The sequence below is a fragment of the Anopheles coluzzii genome, chromosome 2 (assembly GCF_943734685.1).
Source record: "Anopheles coluzzii chromosome 2, AcolN3, whole genome shotgun sequence".
NCBI classification, from domain to species: Eukaryota; Metazoa; Arthropoda; class Insecta; order Diptera; family Culicidae; genus Anopheles; species Anopheles coluzzii.
Window position 1 is genome coordinate 102,320,838 of NC_064670.1, and position 20,256 is coordinate 102,341,093.

The 20,256-nt window shown below is 46.7% G+C and overlaps 1 protein-coding gene across 5 annotated transcripts in view; it reads right to left on the reverse strand.

The window, feature by feature from the left end:
- Positions 1 to 18,477, reverse strand: part of LOC120948689 (uncharacterized) — a 41,333-nt gene extending 22,856 nt beyond the window's left edge. For 2 of the 5 annotated variants that reach the window (XM_040365307.2, XM_040365303.2), the window contains exon 1: positions 11,594 to 12,780. In XM_040365307.2, the coding sequence (XP_040221241.1) occupies positions 11,594 to 11,702 (109 nt within the window). In that variant the 5' untranslated portion in view covers positions 11,703 to 12,780. Of the gene's footprint in view, positions 1 to 11,593; positions 12,781 to 18,380 lie in introns of those variants that run through there. The other 3 variants (XM_040365305.2, XM_040365304.2, XM_040365306.2) reach the window with 3 other exon arrangements.
- Positions 18,478 to 20,256: the final 1,779 nt, after the last annotated feature.

Sequence of the window (20,256 nt, forward strand, 5' to 3'; positions counted from 1 at the left end):
TGACCGCACGACCTTCTGTGTTTTTGCCCCCGCTCTCTCTCTCTCTCTCTCTCTCGCTCCTCCCAACCACTCCTTCCACACCTTCTTGGGACGCGGGTAATGATGATCTGAATCCGCATCACACACATATCTCCGAATGGCACTTACGAATGGTGTGCCGCTCCTTCCGTCCCTCCGCGTGCAAATGATACTGCCGCAACGGAAAGGGGGCAATCAGTCGCAAGTCGCCCCAGCGATCACCCGCATAACATCGTGCACGGGAGGCTTCCCCCCCCCCACTGCCTCCTCGCACCCCTTTTTTACCGTAAAAGGGGTGATCGGAAGGGATTCCCTTTTTCTACCGACAATGTAACTAGCACGGCCATGGACAAGGGATGGGGCACAGCAACAACAACAGCAAAAAAAAAAGGTCGTGTAGTCGCCAGCCTGCCAGCCAGAGTGCAGCGCGCAAACACGTCCATCGCCCGACACAAACACACACACCCGTCAGTGTGTCTATCCCGTGTTTGTTCGTTCGCGCATCGTTCGTGACGGCGGCCCCAAAACGGAACGGCCGATGCGAACAGCAAACGGTGGGTACCGCTCGTTTTGCAACCGTTTTGCATAATTTCCTTGCCTGTCCCAAAAATGGAACCCAATCGGTCGGGCAGGGCAGGGCAGGGAGGAACGAAGAACGACATAAACGGTTCGGGTGATGTGCGACGGAAGGAGGAACCTTTGAGGACAGGGGAGGATGATAATGATTCTACCACGGGACGCTGATCCACACAGGCACACAAGCACACACACTGCGGGACAAAACCCGGTGGCGATGGCAATGGATTTCAACGCCCCACAAGCGACTAACCCCGCTTTTTTGTTGTTGGCCAAATGGGGAGCGTAACAGTAGCGGTAGAACGAAGCAAATAACACACACACACGCGGACAGACATAACGACCAAGATCTGCAAAAAAACACTGATTCCGGCGCACACGTATAATCAACTCATGTTTGTTGTCTGATTCGTTTTTTTTTCGTTCATCTCTTTTAAGATTTTGGAGGAAATGTAGTAATACTGGTAGCCAGGTTCGCCATCCGTCCGCAAACGTGTTATCAATTTCCCGCACTTAATAATGCGCTGCCGGGAAGATTGATCGCTCGAAAACAAGCGCAAATCCAGAGGTAAGCAAAATTCTTCGCAGAAGAATCATTTTTAGTCAGTTTTTTTAAATGTTGGATGCTTTTCTTGTTGTTTTGCATCCAATGTAGAAATAGGCAATCGCCCACTCACCCCCCCCCCCCCCCCCCCATTCGGTCTTTTTCTATGTGTTACCTTGTAAGGGATACAAACCGCCCAGCATCTGCGCTTCTGCATCACTGATTCGATTACAGTTCACTCTCCTCCCGGGGATAAACGTTGTTGGCAGGCAAATTACAGCCACGATCACGCGCTCGATTAAACTAAAAAGCGTATCGCGAACCTTTTTAACATTGTAGCAAAGTGCTCTGTAGTTTGCGCTAGCTGCGCGAGAAGCGCCCCAAAGCCCCAAACTTTTACACATTTGACATTAACCACCTTTGCGCTTGCTACACCAGAACGCCAGAAAGCAAAACGTTTTATTTCGTTTATTTACACGAACAAAATGAGCGACGCTTTGTTTTATGTATGCAATTTTATGCATGGGAGTTTGAATGAATAAATATGATCTATAAATTACTCAACACCGCGCTACCCTTGCCGCCCAGCAGCGAATCTTCCTTTCCTCCTCCCTCGATCGTGCATGGATCGTGGGTTTAGTTTGGTTCGTTTCATTTTTTAAAGTGTCACCTACAAAACGCACAACAAAAAACAACATCGAAATGTGTTCAGTTTCTCACCAACTGAAGAAGAGCGGGGTCCCCCCCCCCCCCTCGTACTGGACGCTCCCAGTGGGGGCACATTCGGGGGGAAGTCCATTTTATGAATGGTAATAAAAAAATCACCCATAAATTGATACTGTCCCGCTGACGGGGCTGACGACGAAATGCGCCAGCATCAAATGCCGCCGGAGCACCTGAAAACGCTCAACCGGGTGGACCAAAAAAGTACAGTAATCTCCACACCCTCGCACACACACACACACACACAACGGAATAAGCAACAACAACAACGTAAAAGGCATATTCTCCAACCCGATATTAAGCATCAATCTGTTGGGCTTTTTTTCCACGATCGCATCGCGCTTTGGTCGATCGCTTTTTTGATCACTTTTTAATTGCCCCATAAAAGCAATCGAATAGTCCTGGCCTCTGTGTGTATGTGTGTTTGAGAGAGATTGTTTTGCAACGGGTGAAATTTCCGTGCTTCCTCTGGACGATATCGAATGATAATCTTTCCATCTCCTCCCTTTCAGTAAGCGCAGCAAAGCTTCTTTTTGCGCGTCCAAGAAACTACAGCCGCGACAGTTTCAAACTCCGCTCGTTGGCGATTAAATTGCTGCCCAAAAGGCTTGTCTTTTTATTACCCTTATCACACCGCAGCCACCATACCACCGCACAGCGATTCCGGGTGAGCGATGCGTGACTGCACATCAATATCGTTGGGTCCGGTTTTGGGAAGCAGCGGAAGCAGCCGGGGCAATAATGTGCGTAAATGAATAATAAAAATAAATTTAACTTTAATTCAGAAGTGCACATTTGCTTGCCAAGTGTTCCTTTAGCATTGTGGGTGTCCACCCAAACCCCCCCCCCCTCCCCCCCCTCCAGGCTCTTTATTTCTGGGCATTGTGGTTACTACGATCGTTACGAGTGGTGAAGAAACACGAGTTCCCATCTCCTCTTGCTTGGGATTATGGTTTTATTTTAATCTTATTACCCTCGCAGCAACAATATAAACACCAACCGAATGCATACATATTTAATACCCACTAGAACCCCCTCAATGAGACGGAGGGAAGCCCCATCAAGCTACCAGGTGTGGTGGCGTAAGCACCCAGTTTGGAACTCGGGGAGAGGATGCATTTTTTTGTACAGTCCTTTCGCTGCAGCCCCGGTTCGGTTTTCACAGCTGCATTCTTTTTGTTTCATCCGCTCTCTTTCCCTCCCTCCCTCGTCTCCTCCAACTGCTGCTCGAAAGTGCCATAAAATTCGGTACGCGTTCTCCCGCCCGTCAGGAAATGCACCCGTCAAACTTCGTCGTGGCCATTGCTTTCCGTATTTTTCGTCTTTTTTTTTTTGTTGCTTCTGCAACACAGTTTTTGCACGTAAATTACCGGATCATTACACTCTTCCATCCCCCCGGGATTGTGCTACAATCTCAAAAGGGTTCAAAAAAAAAAAACGACAAAAAACGAGTCCACCAATCGATCTTGCCCGCCGCTGCATTCGAGCCGATATCGCGAGCGCGCGCGCGCGCTCGGAGATGGTGATTTGCGATCGTACGCGCATTAGGTTGGAATTTAAAACGACTTCTTCTGACCTTCGATCCTGGCGTCGGCGGCGGGGTTGCCCGATCCTTTAATCGTTTCCGTTTTTTTTCAGTCCCAAAAAACAAAAACTAAAGGAAGAAGGAAGGGAAAGGCCTTCGCCTTGCTGCCATTCTTTCGGTACCGAATCGATCAATCGTGCTTTATGTTTCGTGTTTTAATCCCACCGCCCTTCACCAAATTGCGCTTTCGTCACATGGTTGACGTTTCAGTGTGTGTGAGTGTGTTCCAGCTGTTTTTTTTAAAGCCGCCTTCAAAAAAGATGCATCGAACTGCGCACCAAAAGACCCAATTGCAAATTGACCCATCGCGCAAATTGATCTGATCGATCGTGAATAGCTCTGCCGGTGTCTCGCTTTCCACCCTTGCTCTCAATTTTCCCATTTTATGCCCGTGTGTGCCGCTCCCGATTCCTGCGCTGATTCGTTTCCTTATCCTTATCCTTTAAGACTTTAAGGGCAAAAGGAATCGGCCAACCTTCTCCCTCTTTCTCTCTCTCGCCCGCCGTGTCAAACCGTGTTGATGGGGTAAAGGGTGAAAATTAAAATGAAGCGAAATAAAATTAAACGACCGTACTTGCAATTACCGCCCCATCCATTCCTCCCTTCTCATTGACTCCCCCGAACCCGTGACAGGCACAGTGTGCTCTGACCCATCATCAAGCGCGCCACTCCGGCATTTTGTTACTCGCACTTCCTTACATCCCTGCTTCCTTACATCCAGTGCTGTACCGGGGTGGAATTAAAGCGACTAAAAACAAAACACCAACCGACAACAACATCTCCCGTACCCGAAAAGAGATTATTTATGGCTTTCACGGTCGTCGAAGTCCACGAAGTCGCAGCAGAAGGTGTCGCTTGCAGACCTGTCTGTGGTTTTACCGCGGAACAAATGGGAAGCTGCTGCCAGCAGACCGAGCAAGCACAACAAAAACGGTCCAGTTCGGTTCCGTCCGGAGAATGTTTCGATGCGCCTTTCTGTTCTGCCCACCCCAATTTCCAAAACGATAATGCGCTTCGATCAAATCTTATCCCCCCTTGCTTGTCCCCTCTATCCTTCACCCTTAAAATCCTTTGCAAGAATCCTGTTTTTTTTTTTGGAGAAAGAATCCAGCAAACAAAAAAAAGCATCGAGCGGAACGGAACCGAGTCCGGTTGAGCTGCAAATTTGCCGGCAATCACCAGCTCCGACCGGAGATGGCCCGCCAAAATGTCCGCCAAACACCCGCAGCAGCAACTGCATACTGCACACGCGGAACCAGTTGTGTTTTGTTTTACGTCTGGTTGGTAAAAAACAAAAAACGCTATCCAAACTGTCCAAACGTCTTTTGCAGCCTTTTTGTCCAATTTCATTGCCAGAATGATCAAATTTTGAGGGATTTTTTTCTGTTAAATTTTTGCTTATTACTATACTATTCTCAAAAACAAAAGACGCTGGTCAGGATGGACAGTTTCCTTCTGCTCTCCCCATCAACAGTGCTTGGTTTTTTTTGCGCTTTTTTCGGTTTTCGGCAACGGCTTTTTGTACAATTCGCTCCGTACCACTTTTGCGCACCATCATGTAATTATGATTACCCTCCCGCGTATGTAGAATTGCATATGCACCAGGCGTTTGGTGCATCCCGGCGGATACATTAATAAGCTTTGCAAACGAAAAACAAAACAACAACAAAAAGTACAAACACACCGTGACCCGTTGGCCGACACGATGGGCCACATTCTAGCCACCAGGCTGGGCTGTCCGGATTCGATGATGCATTGCTAAAATTAAATGCACACACACAGACTGTTACTGCCGCCGCCGCCACCAAAAATCGTTTTTCGTGTGTGGAGTTTTCTTGCTGCTGTTGGTACAACACTCCCCGTTCTTAACTTTCTCAGCTTTTTTTTTGGTTTTGTTTCTGCTCAACTGCACATGCATTCCACATACTCTCCATATCGTTTTTGTGGGGCGGCCCACAACAACAACAACAACGACGACGATGATGATGATGATGGTGATGGGCAAAATGGTGAATTATGATTATATGTTGCCCGTGTGCCTTACATGTTCCGGAATGGCACAGACTCATATAGACCGGGGAGGTTGGCAAACCATAAGCACCCCGCGGAACATCCGAAATTGTTATGGGCCAGTTTTCTTCGCTGCACTTCTTGCAGCCTCCCTTCTTTATGTAGCATCTGCTGGCTCGTTGGGCTCGGTGCACCGTTCGATGGGTTCAATCTTAAGGGAATATGGAATTAGCTCAATGCTCTCGTCCCATATTATGAAGGTTTTCGTACAGTGCCTTTTTACAGTAATCTTAAGTTGCAAACAGTTCTTGGATTTGAGCATTTTTGGAAGAAAGATTACGGCTAAGCTATCGACAAACAGGTACGACAAATTGATACAGCCGTTAGTTTTTTGGTCCTTCGAACCGGATTTTTACATGGAAATCGTAAACTATGAGCATTAGGAATGTCATGGCAGTATGATTACTTTTATATTACCATCGCATTTTAATATGAGCATCAATCTATCAAAAACATATAGAAGTTAGATTGCAAATGCTACGAAATTGATACAGCCGTTAGTTTTTGGTCCTTCCAACCGGATTTTTATATGGGAATCGTAAACTATGAGCATTAAGAATGTTATGCAGTATGATTACTTTACTACTACTCATATTTCATTGCCTGCCTCCTTTCCAATGACTTGGATGTTCCCGCCCTCCTATCCTCGATTCCTATCTATGTCCCCTCACGTCGTCTACGTGACCGACCCCCGCTCCTTATTCCTTCCCGCCAAACTCGTCATGGCCAGAATGACCCTTTCTTGCGCGCTCTTTCTGCCTTCAACGATTCATATCTCCTATTCGACTTCAACGTCCCAGTTTCCCAATTCCGCTCCCGTCTTCGTGAATCCTCATCCCTTATGTTTTCCTAGATTATAAGAGCACATTTGTAAAACCCTAGAGGCCAACAAATTTAAATAAATAATAATAATAATAATAATAATAATAATTATCATCGCATTTTAATATGAACACAAATCTGGATTTAATTACTATTTCTTCTTCTTCCTCTACTTGGCTTAAATGCCTAAAAGGACATCATGAAATGGTTTTCTACCACTTCAATAAAACGTATTGTTTATCTGAGCTGAAAATATTTAATAATCGAGATTAACGAGGCTTCAAAATTGTTTGGAACACCATGAATTCAGGTGACCGAATTCAGAAAAAGCCAATCTGTAAACTGCTAAACTAAATCCAAACAAACGTCACTTGCATAGAGTCATCACAATCGTTCGGAAAAAATAACGAATTGTTTTAAAAATATCTCTTCAACATAATATATGTTACAAGTGAAATTTGTAAAAAGAAAACCGAAATAGAAGGAACTATATCGGCTATCGACTTTATGCTTCCATGCTTTCAAACTCAATTTAATTAACTCCTTCCTGTTACATCCAATCTCGAAGCCCGCCCAGCAATGGAATGCCTTCCCTACCTCGCCCAAACCCCAAGACTTAAAATTAAACATTTCAATCGGATTGGATTAACACGAATGAAAAGCCTCTTCCGCCTTCCAAACGCTCATAACGACCATCAAAGCACGGCCTTGCGATGTGTGTGCCACAGCCTGGTTGCACGGTATGGTTTAATTTAAACTCCCTATAATCTTCAATTCACTCAACCACCCGTAGCAAGAAGCCGACATAATGCTGGCCGCCGCAGAGTTGCCTCGCTGTTGCTTCCGTTGCCTTTCCCCCCTATGCTCGGGTGATCGGTGCAATGAGATCTTCATCCAACGTTCCAACGATTCCCTCCTACAAAACGGAAGGAACGGAAAGCAGCAGCAGCAGCAGCAAGAAAACCCTTGCACTGGTAAACAGGCGAGAACAAACAAATGCCGTGCAGCGGAAAAGCAGATCTCGCATGCACCTGATGATCGCACGGTTGCACGGGGCAGCAAATGCAGCATCGTGTCCAGGGTGCTGCACCCTGCACGCACGCAAACGATCGACCTGTTGTGCTGTTGCCCGTTTAATTTCTATTCTTTCCCTTCCCGGTGTGTTGTGCTGCCTGGCATAGTCCTACTCCTATCTGGCGTAATTTCACTCGTACTGTGAACGCAATTATTCCTCCCTCCCCAGTGGTTCTCTGGGTGCGTTCGCTTATGGTGGTTTCGGCCCACATGGTCGCTTCGGCATCGGTCAGTCGACGCGCACCCGCAGTAACCGATGGTAAGGAATAATTGCGGTAGCAATTACGAGATTATGATGATGTTGTTAGCTAAATGTCAAATTTTTAACCCCACGCCGCACGACCATGGCGGGCTGAGGGGAAGGAGACTGCTATCGCTGCTAATGAAAATATTTCACTCAACGTTTAAGATAATTCTGATTGCGCAAGGGGTCGGAGCAGTGTCTGGGTTGGTTGGTGATGGTAAACAATTTCAACACAGCCCAGTTCACCCTGACATTGGACCTTGGCTGCTGTTTTAATTTGGGGTTTTGTTGCATTCCTAGCAAATAGGAAGATATTAATGAAAATTGAAGAGGAAATTTACAGCTAAAGTTGTTAAAGAATGTCCTCCTAAGGTTGTGGTTTTATGTTCCTAAAGTGGTTGTAGTCAATAAAATCTGTAAACAGATTGGGAGAAATTGAAATGCAACATATTTCCGAAGTTTGTATGACACGAAAACCAAAGATGTATCATTTCATGAGGAATTTCTGTTTGATGTGATCATCAGACTTTACATAATGATAATCATAATCTATGATTTCGACAAATTGAGCTATCTTGTTGATAGATTTGATGTGATTGAAACCTTCAAATAATTTAGTCAATTGCAGTACCTTTCTTACCTACTTACTTATCCAGCGCTACAATCGCCTTGTGGTCGTCGCCAGCTGCATAAGTATTCGAAAGTGACTAATTGTCAATATCTCAGTCTTAGGAATTCATTTCAATGACCGCATATTGCCACTCGATCCTTTTCAACACAGCCACAAAACTTGCCCAAACTGGTTGCTTATGAAAAATCATCACTTTGGCTGTTCAAACCACATGCAATATAGTGAGATAATTTCTACTGAAATTATTTCAAATCCTTCAAAATCGCCAACGACTACTTCCCATACTTTGTAGATTCCTTCCTTTCAAAACTAGGTTAACTAGCGGCACGGGATAAAGCGGCATTCCTGCACTACACCAACCCTCTCACCACGGGCCTCATACCGTGGTAGGGGTGTAAGATAAATTTGTCCACCTTGCTGCCCTCGATGTAACAAACGATTCCGACACACAACCGCAAAAAGCCGCGCACCGGACCGGCCGATGACGAGTAGGAAACAATTAATCTTGTTCTAGTTGCACTCGGAAGCAAATGCCCAGCGATGGGGGAGATGGGGTACCAGTAAACATTTACCTCCTCAATGCAGATGCATTTCAACCCCAGCACACCAAACGTGTGGCACGGTGGACGCTTATTAGCACCGAACCGGTACGAGAGAACGATGATCGACAACTCGCTCTCTCTCTCTCTCTCTCTCTCTGGACGCTGCGCTAGCCCTCCGATTTCCTTTCCAAGGCAAAGCGGCAGAACATATTCGCTCCGGTACTCCTGGTGAGGCGGGAAAATTATGGTAATGAAATTGGAAGCCTACCAACAACACACTGTTGTGCGCTCCAACGACCGTTTACAGCACCGAGCCACGGCACTCCCACGATTTATGCCATCCAGTGGTGCCTTAGAACCTATACGGTAGAATTGTGCCGGCTGCATTGCTCACTGCAACTGGACCATCGTAAATCCAGCTCTAGAGGGCAACCCACCACCCAAAAGGAAAGGTGGTTCTTCCCGTACCGGGAGAGGAATTCAGCACCATCACCACTGGCACCAGCGTTTCGCATAAAAATTTATGCTCCCTCCGGTGATCGGCACGAACATTCCTGCGAACAGACCGAGAACCCAGCGTTATGATCGCGAGTGTACGATTATGTTATAATTTCACCGCAAAGCCCGTGCCTGTTTTCCATCCTCTCGATGTTTCATCCTCTTGTTTAGGAGAGTTAAATGCACGAACGAATAAGCGATAGAACAGTTGGATCGGTGCCAGAATCCGCACTCGCACCGGCGGAACGCCAGGAATCCACAGTCCGCGGAAAGCTCACGAGCTCACGCGGCCCCTCATCGTTAGGGCATCATCATCTTCGGCTGGGCCGCTTGCGAGTGCCTAATACACAGTGTGAAGACAAATCATCACCATCATCATCATCATCATCATCATCATGATCATGATCGTTAATGTTCTCTCGTTCTGGGCAAAGCAAAGCGAAGAAAAACAGACACAAGGTGCAAGAGATTTATGCTCGAAATAGCAACGCGTCTAACCAATCCCGGCACGCGGACTTTCCCAGAACAGACATCCTTAACCGCGCCGAACCCGATCCTGCTGCAAAACCACGTGCAGGCCGGGGCTCTTAGCTTCATTCCGACAAAAATCAATCACGATTTCATCGTTAAGAAACGCTGCCCCGGCTGCCCTTCCTGTTTTCCGATGATGGTTCTATGCCCGGCCCTGCTCGGCGGTGCAATCGGACGCAACAAATGCCCGTTGAAAGGCCCATCTGGCAGGCTCTTTGCTGCCACTGATGAACGACTGCACCGAAGGGCACACACGCTCGCACGGTACGATGGCGGGCACCAGATGACTGATGTTATGATAGGTCTCTCGAAAACTTTGACGATCGGTTTGTAAGAAAGAGAGGGAGCCCCGGTTAATAAGGGAAGAATCTTTTTTCCACCCTTCTAGCTTTCTTTCGTAGCTCTTTGTAACTTCACTAGTTCTAAAGAGGCTCGGGAAGGGCTAGATAGTGCACATAGCCACCGCACGATCATCTACAAAATCGCTGATAAATGGCCCCCGGTTGGGTGGAAAACGAGCCCGCGCAGAAGATAATAAAGGGAGCCCATCGACAAAATAGCGTCGAAATGACGTCAAGCCGTTTCTTTTTCCCTGGTGCCCCGTAGCATAAATCAAATGGGTTTTGGGGTGGGGAGGAGAGAGAGAAAAGTGAAGATCATACGTAGCATTGACGTGATCGGTCTGGATCGAGTTAAGGCGATAAGTTTTGCTTATGGAAAGAACATTCTTTCAAAGTCTTATTAGATTTTGTGCTGCGATGTTGTATCAGTATTGAATTAGTAGTAGTAGTAGTAGTTTCAAGTTACCTTAAAGTCATCTATTGTTGCGACTAGGGCATCTTAATTGCTTCAATTTTGTCTCAATTATTGTCCCTGACACATGAATTTCTGATTGTAGTACTTAAACTAGAAAACAATACTTAACTTAATAGCTACTAAAACATTATGCTTGTTAATTAGTGTTGGATAGATCTGATTCTGATTCATCTGAATATGAATGAATCTTCAAAATGTTTCAATGGAATTTGAATCTCGGTTGGAAAGGTTCATGTATCTCTAAAGATGCATATATTGCGAAAGATTCACGAATCTCGAAGGATTCAGGAATCTCAAGAAATTTCTAAATCTCCAAAGGTTCATAGAGCTTGAGTTTCTTATTATTCTCCTTCTAGGCGTAACAACCTACGAATCTTCTTGGCAAGTACCACGAAGCCGGATGGTTGGTTTTGCTACGAGGAGGACGGTCGTGAGAGTTGACAACTCTATCATGGGAATGCGCAAATTCAATATTTTGAAAATCATACATCTTCAAAGACTCATGACGATTCATGAAGAGATTTATGAATCTTAATGGATTCATGAATCTTACATATTATCTTCGAGGATTTTGAGATTTTCAGATTTTCGAGGAAGTTCATGGATCTTTAGAGATTTATACTTCCTTGGAGATTCACAAATCTTTGGAATTTAATCTTTTTTAATCACTTATCGCTAAGGATTCACATGAATGAATCTCCACGAATTTTTTTTGAAACCCAACACTACTGTAGATGCTCCAACGCAGTCTTTTAAGTCGGAAAAGTTTAAAAGATACATAGAAAGTAGACATTTTTTTCCTTATTTACTCAGTTATTGGTTGATAAATAACAAAACTAGAGACTTAATCTACAACGACTGTTAGCGAATCTTCACTAAATCAAAGTGTAATTAAAAGCTCCATTACAAGCACACTCACCTGTCCGATCCGTGCCGCTGTCGCCCTGTGCTGTGGTGGAAGCAGCCGCCGCAGAAGATTGGCTCACTCCCGTAGGGAAGATGGTGTTTTTACACAATCTCGAAAACATTTTCTAATCGTTCGCTTCCCGAACGCGCGCGGCCTAATATTCTTCCGCAAGCACACGGTCGACACTTTCTTTCACGCCGTTTCACCGCTTCAAATCACCGTCGTCGGTTGTGTTCATGCACTCTCGTATGCAACACGTACTAACCACGTACACGTAGGATCCACAGGACGGGGCTGGTTGCGGATGGCTGATGGAAGTTTTGGTTTTGCTGCACCGCACCAGTTTACCATTGCTCATCAGCATGCCTACGGCTGCCACTATCACTCCAGGCCAACCGGGCGGCAATCAATCGCGATCAACAACAACAAAACCGGTCACGCACTCATTTTCACGGCGGCACAAGCAATAGAGGGAAATTAATGAAAGCAAGACCGCAGCCACGTAGGGAGGGAAACAACACACACATACACTGGAGTGTAATGAAGAGTAAAACTTTCACGTGGAAGATTGAGCGAGCTGTTTGTCAGGCACGCGCTAAAGCCCCGACGCCGACACTAATTAATCTAATTTCATAAAGCTCGCGCACCAAAGGTTCACCGACAAAAAAGACGCACTGCACTGTGTTGGGGGAATGAAGAAGACAAAAGAGATGGCTGTTAATTGTTCCGGGAAAATTAACCAATTTTTACTAGAACACTCCGATCGATTCGAACTTGATCCTCAATTTAATGAGCGAGTTTCTTTGTCGGGTTAATGAATGTCCAGCATATTCTTAACCCACCCGGCATCTAACTGTGAACGCTTAATTATGCTCTCAACCGAAAGAACTCAAACACTGTCACACACACACACGCACACTGGTCCCTTTTGGCCGTCCTTAGCGATGATGTCAGCCCCATGGGTGGCATTAAATTAACAAATGACTATCAACCGGGCCGGGCGGTAGAGGACCATCTTCACGCAAACTCAACCCTACGGTCACAACTGCTAAAGCCCTCAGGCCCTCCAAGGGGCTGACGGTGCACTGATTTTTCCATATACACTATCCCTCCCCTTCCCTTACACATACACACACGCACGCACATACATGCGCTCGAGAGCGCCTAGTTGCGCCGATCGACGACTGCAAAATGCGCAAAACCAGCGTACAGTTCCCTCTAATGCGTTGTTTGTTTGTTTTTTTCTCCCTCTCCCTGGTAGGAAGGGTGTCTCGCTCTCGCACCCACCGCACTCTCCCGCACCACCCCGTTTTAGTAGCAGTGGCTTAGTGTTTCTCCCTATGCACGTTCCGTATGTAATTAAAAACAATAACAAGCATACTCACATACGCACGAAATAGCATTTCAAAGAAGGGAGAAAGAGAGCGAGAGAGAGCGAAACGATCAAGTGTTCCATGTGTTGGTATCCATCGCAACAGATACAATCCAACTGAATGGGGACACCTTTTGGGGTGGGGTAAATCCTCACGGATGTATAAAAAATTAAAAAAAAACAGACAGAGAGAGAGAGAGAGAAAGCTTGCCCCCAAAAAGGGAACAATGCAGACAAGAAGTCCCTCACGGTGATGTATGGAATATTAATCAACCTTCTTCCGTACCTTCGCTTCGCCAAGTGACCAGAACGGTCCACCCGCTCTGTCCCCTTTGGGCTGTGGAAGTTGATGTCTTCGTCATGAGCAATTATATCGTGATCCTCACTATCCCTCTCTCTCTCCCTTTATCTCTCGATTGGACGGAAGAAGCTCCCCTAAAAACAGGTGCGGGTGGACACAGTTCGATGAATCGCTAGTAGTGCCTTTCATCCGCTTGCTTAACCTTTCCGCCAAAGAACGGAACGGCCCCGGCCAGGGCTCGCTAATGGCTCGTGTTCTCGAGCGTACATGATTTACGCTCGGCAAACGAAGACGGCACTTTGTCGCAGAGGAAAGCGAGGAGTATCATTTTACGCTACGACAGCAGGATGTTCCACACACGCCGGATGTCCGTGTCGGTGGTGCTGGTGGAGCAAAAGGTAACCAAGAGTCCAAGACAACAGCTTCTTCCATATGCTGCCGGGCTGTAGGCTGGCTGTCTAACCGGGGGAAACGCTTCAAACGCAAAGGCGCACAAAGGGCCAACGAACTGTTTCCTCCCCACTCCCTCCACGAAACCAGTGGCGTGGAAAGTGCACCTTCCTGGCGAACAATATGCTTCTTCTTTCGTCCCAACTTCATGATCGTAAGCGACGAACCCTCCATCAGCAGGTGCGTTATGCTTGTGTGCACACAGGCTAAAACACTGGTTCGCGATGTGTAAGATCTTTCTCCAGCCAACGTCTTCTCTCCGGGCAGGTGGGGGAGAGGGGGGCAAAAATCGGTGCCCTCCCTTCGAATATTATCTCCCCCCTTCTATGTCTCTTCGGCTAAGTGTATGAAGGCGTTTACATCACTGCACAGTGACATTGTTTCCCAAGTGAAAATCTCCTCTTTCCTCTCGCTTATTTTTTTCTCCCGGCGTGTGTGTGTGTGTTTCATAAAGTAAAGACAATAATTGCAAATTTTCCTGCAATCGTTCAAAACGAAGGGGGCAAACGGGATAGAGCGTTGTGGTTAGCATATGGCGGGAAAAGGGGAGAGGGGAAACTCTATTGTGTCTGCTGTCTGTGGTCAAGCTGTTGCATCGTCGAAACGGTACCTACACACACGTACGCGGGTTGGTTTGGCTCTGTGTGTTTTATGTTTAATTCATAAACGGCCTGCCGCCGTTCCGGTAATGGTTGGACGAACTTTTGCTTAATTTTCAACCACCTTTTTATTCTCACCGTCCGGTAGATTCTTCGCGGGCAGTTCTCCCATCCCCTATCCCGCGCATCGTTGCTTTCGCGCCCATTGTGGCTGCTGTGGCGGATGTTGTTACGACGGTACGTAATAGGCCGAACGGTTTGCCATGTGTGTTTGTTTGCTAGTGAGGATGAGTCATTGTTTGCAGATATATTGCTGCTTTTTTTTTCGTTGTTGCCCACGTTCCCACTCTCCGTACTGTGCCGTATGTTGCTATGCTGTAGACATTGAAACATTGCTTTCTTGAGGAACAATCCATAGAAACAAGTGTACAAAACGTTTAACACTGCCCACAAGCGTTATGCTCTGCTTGAGAACGTCAACTCTTACCCGATCGTACACTGAAGATGGTTCCGATCTTTCTTAATATGTGTAAACTAACCCGATCTTTCCCAACATCAAGAACAAACCTGCACATTCAGATCATCAAAAGGGACCGATCCGACAAACCTTTCACTACCCGACCACACCCGAGTGATAATCTGTCCAGCGTCGAGAATTTTCTCCACAATCTTCACCACTAGATCTAGGTTCTGGGTTCGATAGACGGATCGCAACACGCCCTGCGTGATCGATAAAAAATCGATAAACTTATTAATTTTAACCCGTGGGCGCAGTGGGCGAGAGCACCCAGCAGTGATCCATTGGAATGTGGCATCCATCACAAGGCGTACGCGTTACGGCGCGTTGGCTGCCCGCTAGGGCCCGGGCAGGTGGTCTCTAGCCGCGACACTCGGCTAGAATACATCCCAGGCCCGGGAGAGCGAATGCTCCCGGCGGTGGTTTCAAACCTATTTGGGAACAGTTTGGAAGAGGAAAAGATCATCAAATATCAATCGATAAAGCCGGTCTCAACCACCAGCTTGCCCTCTTTATCTATCTCTCTCTGTTTCGCTCGTTAGACGATGTTGGAATTCTGGGAAATTCCTGGGGCGCGCACGTGCGCACTACGTACCAAGGTCCTAGGAAAGCAGAGTGACAATTTCTATTTAAATTCAATTCCGTAATAAAACCAACCCCTGACAAAGCGATGCTAGCTTGGTGACACACGCGCGGCAAAACGGGGCATATGGGAAGCCACATGCAGCAGGGGCTTCTGGATGGGCTGTGATCGCTCTGGTAGACAGGCTAAACGGTTGTTTATGTAATAAAATCCACAATTTTACTGTCACCGCCATGCTCGGGAATGAAAGACGAAACTCCCGGGACGGCTCCAGGTCCGTGCGTCGTCATAGAGAACATCGTGTCTTCCCAGAGCTCTTCCCAATGACGACAACCTGTCAACCGGTCGTGAGGTGTACTGTGGCGTTGCTCCAACGGAGAGAATATTTTTCTATTCGCTTTGTTTTCTCTAGCACCGCCGTTAAGCGCCCAATTCTGTTTCGATTGTTGTGAATTGTGGCACACACCATCCAGTACGGTTCGCATTCTTATCTTGCAGCATTTTACGCATGACCGCTGAACCCCAACGCTACGAACCCGGCGGTACGGTGTGAAGAGTTATCGTCCGTCACCATCACGCCACCACCGGCCCGAAACAGCTGCTGTTCGTCCTGGTGGAACGCCGTGATTAAAAATGGGGCTGAAGAAGCGTTCCATCCTCTCACCCGCAAGCATCATCATCATCATCATCCGGCGCGATTGGACCTCTTTTACGAAGACCTCTCCAGTAAAACCGTACCGTAGAATGGTTGTGCTAAATCTGCTTTTAATTGGCTTTTCGTGGATTGTGTACGTACGTACAACGCACGACGCTACACACAGCCCTCCCGGAACGGAAAGATCACGAAGACGATCTTTTTACTATTACGAAACAATCACCGCGATCGTTATGGATTATGATTTTCATTCCCCCATCCATTAAGCAATGCTTTGGGGGCGATTTGATGAACCAGTGCCCAAAAGTCATGCGACCAGAACGGAGGAAAAACTGGACCATCATGATGATTATTAAATCATGCAATCCCCCCTTGCAAACCGTACCTTACTGTGTCATTTTCGGTATTTTACGGCGAAGCTTTAAGGGGTTCCTTCCTTCTCGCTCATTGAAATCATTACCTCGCTGTATGCTGCTCTGTCTTGCGGACCTGTTGCTGGAGCAGGGCAGTAGCGATGAAGGGACGCCTGCACAAGCACTGATTAATTTTAATGGATCGAAATGTATGCGAAATGCAGTTTCTCTTCATGCACACACACACATACATACTCACACACTGAACGCACAAGTACAAACAAAGGGTGGAATGCATCGAGGAAAGAAGGGAGGGAAAACACTGCCATTTCACGATCGTAGTAGGTCGGTGTGTACTACAAGCGAGCTTTATAAGGGACCTTAACAAGGCTGAAGGGAGGAACGTGTTTGTTGGAGCAGTTCCTATTGGAATATCTGCGTGCCAACGAACAAAAAAGCCAGCCACTGCTGCGCAGTACAACCACCACCAGTATAATGGAAATATTTTCGTTGTTCTGTTCTGCGTGGGTAAAACGTTAATCCCATCAACGATTGTGTTAATGGGTGGATTATTTTTTTTTTGTTGCGTACATTAAAATGCATAGAACTAGATGGCAAACAAAAAAGATCGCAAGTGCAAGTTGATACACACGCAATGGCAGCGTTTCCCAAACAAACAAAGGAACAAACATGGCTTATCTGATCTACCATTTGTGAATTAATGTTATAAAATTGTTATAATTTCTTTAAAAGGTTTAATTTAGAACGCAATTTTCGAAATGAAGTACGAAAAGGCTCTTCTGTAAGCTTCATGTTTAGCGATGCTTCTCCTTTTTTGCTCTTTCTTTCATCGACTTTCTAACCTCCATGCAAACAACCACAACCTGTCAGCTGCCTGCTTGCGTTTGCATTGCTTCTTTAGCTCGGAGGTGGCCAAAATTCAACCACAATCACCGCACATCTTCTATGCGGGCCAATACGCCAATAAACGCGTTGCAAAGCCTAACAAAAAAACAAAAAGAAGCGACTACCATCAACGGCGGCTCATGTCAAGCTCATTAGATAAGGGAAGGAAGGAGTGCAAAACACACCCCCCACCCTCTGTGAAAGCAAACCTGCCCGAGCAAAGGCCCCGGCCAAGGCGCACGGTAGCAGTTGTGATTTTTTGGAGTAGAATTTCAAGCCCCTACACGACGCGACTTTGCACCTGCCCGAAAATAAGAGGGAGGATTGAAGGGGGGGATGGTAAAAGGGGACTTCTAAAACTGGTCAACGGGGCAAGGTTGTCCGGTGTCAAGTTTCCCAGCAGCGGCAACAATGCAGCTGTTTTCGTTCCATCCCGAGCCCGAAAACCGTTTGAAATTATCAAATTCCTTATAAAAACTCTTTCTCTCTTTGGCACTCTCTCTATCTTCCCCTATCCCCTTCTCTTGAGAAACGAGGGGGGAGAAGGAGAGTCGAATCTACCCCTACCGTTTTGGTTCGGCTCAAAACGAACGGCGCGGCTGAGGGGGAGGTGAACCATTGACAGGGTTCGTCACTTTATTTGGCTCGTTGAAGTCTTTTGTTTTCGTGCGTTGGGGCTGTTGCAGTGCCGCGCCGCGTTCGATCGGCGCCCTTATTGTCGCAGCCCGTTTTCACTACCGTAAACGGGAGAATAATTAACTAACGCACTCATAAAACGACGTTGGGGCGTTGTGGGGATCGCTCTTTTCTCTCGTTTTTACCCCTTTTTCTACACAAAAACACAAAGCAGCGGACACCCACTAAACTGGTGGTTGTTGTGGCCGGTTTACAAACAAACCACACCATTCACCGGTACACGGGTGGATCTTGTCGTCACTGTCACTGTATTTGCGGGTGTTTGGAGGTTCTTTTTTGTGTGCGTTTTTTTTTGTTTTGCCCTCCTACTCTGGATGCTGCTTTGGCTGCAGCTCGCGGGAGCTTGATTAATTCACTTCGGTCGTACCTTTTACCGCTTGTAATACACACACACGGGCGCGCGCACACCCCGGCACTCGTAGTCGACACCGGTGCCAGCACCGTACTGATCTGATTAATAGTACCGGAGGGAATAGCGAACTCTGCTCTTGCTGCTCTCTCTGCCCCGAGCCCTCCACAGCCGACACCATCCGTCATCCCCACAGCAACAACAAAAAAAGGGGGTGGGGCGACACCTGAGCGGCTTTTGGGGTTACCCTCCCCGTCGGGTGAGCCGGCAGCTCATCATCAAACGCACGGCCCACGGTCGGTTTCCGTGCAGCAACGTGCGCCTGGAGTCAACAAGCTGAGAAAATGCAAACGCGAAACCCCATCCCCATCCGCGCTCGGAAGGAATGAGATGCAAAATATGGAATTGATAATGCTAGGACCGTTTGCTGGCTGCTGGTAGAGTGTCGGATGCACCGGCCACCACCATTCCATTCACAGCGCATTCCGTCACATAAGCATACATCGGTGTCGGTGCATCGCAAGAACGCCCGGCGTAAAAATTGCACAACATTTGCGCTCGGGAAAAAAGGAAGCAACGGGCTAGGTCGGCCGTTTTGTGCCACACGCGACACACACACACACACACACACGATCGGCGAATGAAAAGCACATTAGCACACGCCCGGGTTTTTCTGTTTTCTCCAGCCTGTCGCGTCCCATTACGCACGCCGGCCGATGTATCGATGATCGATGCTGGCACCCGGCTGTAAAAGCCGTGAATAGGGGGGAGCGAAACAAACAAACAAAACCGGCTCGGTGCACTTGCAAAACACCCGTGGGACACCGCGCACCAGACACGGCACGACACGACACGGGCGTATATATAAATAAACAGAAATAAATCATCGTTGCAAATATGATGAGCGCCGGGCCGAGCGGCGCAGCGACCACGCGCAACAGGGGAACGATGGATGTCGAACTAGTTTCGGGCCGGTTTGTCGTCTGGTTGGAAATGTTGTCTATTGAAACACCGGGGGAAGCATCATCACATCGGTGGGGCCCATCATGCGTATGCAATCGTGTGAGAAAATAAAGGCAGCAAGCACTTTTGGGCGGTAGTCGGCGGGAACGTAGACACACGGAACTGGTAACTGGGTTCCGTGGTTGCTCGGATTGGTTTGTGTGTTTTTGCGCAAGGCTTTGGGAACGGTCAGGGGTAGAAAACTAACCTTATTTGTTCTTTTAATTATCTAACAAGTCACCTTAAACACTTCAAGTTCCTCTAAATGACTGACAAACTCCATTAAAAATGAGAAAATATCGCAAAAGTAATGAAGTAGATGAAATATAATTTTAAGAGCCAAATAAAGTCAATCTATTAAATGTCTCTCAATAAATATGTAAGCAATATCAACTGAAATGATTACCTCAAACAGGGGTAGACAAGATCAGGGACCCGACTAGTCGAGAAGTTGGAGCTCATCTACCAAAAAAAAATCTCTGAAGATCTGAAGACATTAAAATCTAGATGTTACATGCTGTGGCTATTACCGTTTTGATTCAAATTACGGACATCTTCAAACTCTGGACATTTATCTTGATTTTATTGAATTTTTCACATCCAATCCCTAATCATGCCGTTTTTTTTACTTAATTTTACATAATTGACATGATGTACTAAACTGAATTTAAAAAGTATCTAACCACTAGTAGGTCCTGATGTCACGATAAATAAATGTACTTTTGTAGGACTGTTCATCGCCGGAGGCATCCTTATCAATTTCGGTTCAAACATATGCCAAAGTAATTTCTTCAATAATTCTTATTAATCTGGTCCAGATACATAGAAGTACATCGATGCACTCGAATTTCGCAGAGGCTCTCAAATCTGAAGTCCTAAAAGAATGTTCTAA